The sequence below is a fragment of the Meleagris gallopavo genome, chromosome 1 (assembly GCF_000146605.3).
Source record: "Meleagris gallopavo isolate NT-WF06-2002-E0010 breed Aviagen turkey brand Nicholas breeding stock chromosome 1, Turkey_5.1, whole genome shotgun sequence".
NCBI lineage: Eukaryota > Metazoa > Chordata > Aves > Galliformes > Phasianidae > Meleagris > Meleagris gallopavo.
Window position 1 is genome coordinate 164,581,098 of NC_015011.2, and position 1,048 is coordinate 164,582,145.

Genomic DNA, 1,048 nt, shown 5'->3' on the forward strand with positions numbered 1-1,048 from the left:
CTACTTTGTTTTGGCAAAAGTCTGTATGTAACAACAAAAGCCTCTTACAGACTTTTTAAGGCTTTTTTTAATGAAAACTGAAGTGTTTTCTGCTCAGATGAATGTGTTTCCATAACAGGATGGTCTCACTGGGCACAGAAATGATGTCAAACCAGTTAAATTTGATTCAATTATTCACTTAGTTTTTCTCACCCTGTAGGGACCTGCAGTCCCTGGGAATATGAGGAACCTTCCGTTTGCCCCAGTTAGCTAATTTCGCTCTGGTATGTCACATCTCAGGAAGACTTCAGGTTGGATATTAGGCAACATTAAGTCTCAGAATGAGTGGTGAGGCACTGGCACAGGCTGCCCAGGGAGGTGATGGAGTCACCATCCCTGCAGGTGTTCAAGAACCATACATGTGGATGTGGCACTGAGGGATGTGGTCAGTGAGAATGGTGGGATGGGCTAGATGATCTTGGTTCTGTGATTCTAAGACCTATTTGGAATCTGAAAGTCTCTTTTTTTTGGGAGGGAGGGAGAGGGGGGGTCATGGAGAGGCAGAGACAGTGAGCCATTAGTGTTGGCCTATTCACTGTGTATTATTCAATGAACTTCCTCATCTGTGTGGCAGATTAGTGTCTGAAGAAGCTGAAATGGAATCGTGTGGAAAGGCTCATGAAATTAGTAAGAAAGCAGGATGGATTTCCAGGCCTCAGGTCAGATGCACATTACAGAGCATGAGGGCTTGAAAACGCATATGCGATAGGATAAATGATACGCTTGAGGTACTGTGGCTTTTGGCAGCATTACTATGTTTAACAGGGAGGAGGAAGGGCACAGGTGTTTTGTCTGAAAACACAAAAGGTTCTGAAATTTCTGTCTGCGTCCTCTAATCTGCTGAGCCAGCCAGCGCACTGGAAGGCAAAGCAGACGTCAATCCAGACTGAGAGAGCAGGAACGACCCACCACACAGGTCTACTCCCTCACACCCGCACCCAACCCCACACAACCGGCGAGGCGCGCGCCGGGACAAACGGGCGCCCAGCCCTCAAACCCCGCCCGCGGC

General features: G+C 47.9%; 1 protein-coding gene across 1 annotated transcript in view; it reads left to right on the top strand.

Moving 5' to 3' along the window:
• The first annotated feature begins 679 nt into the window (after nt 1–679).
• Nucleotides 680–1,048, top strand: part of LOC100546131 (diacylglycerol kinase eta) — a 29,324-nt gene continuing 28,955 nt past the window's right edge. Inside the window, exon 1 of the mRNA XM_010728874.1 lies at nt 680–698. Within this exon, the coding sequence (XP_010727176.1) occupies nt 680–698 (19 nt within the window). The remainder of the gene's footprint in view (nt 699–1,048) is intronic.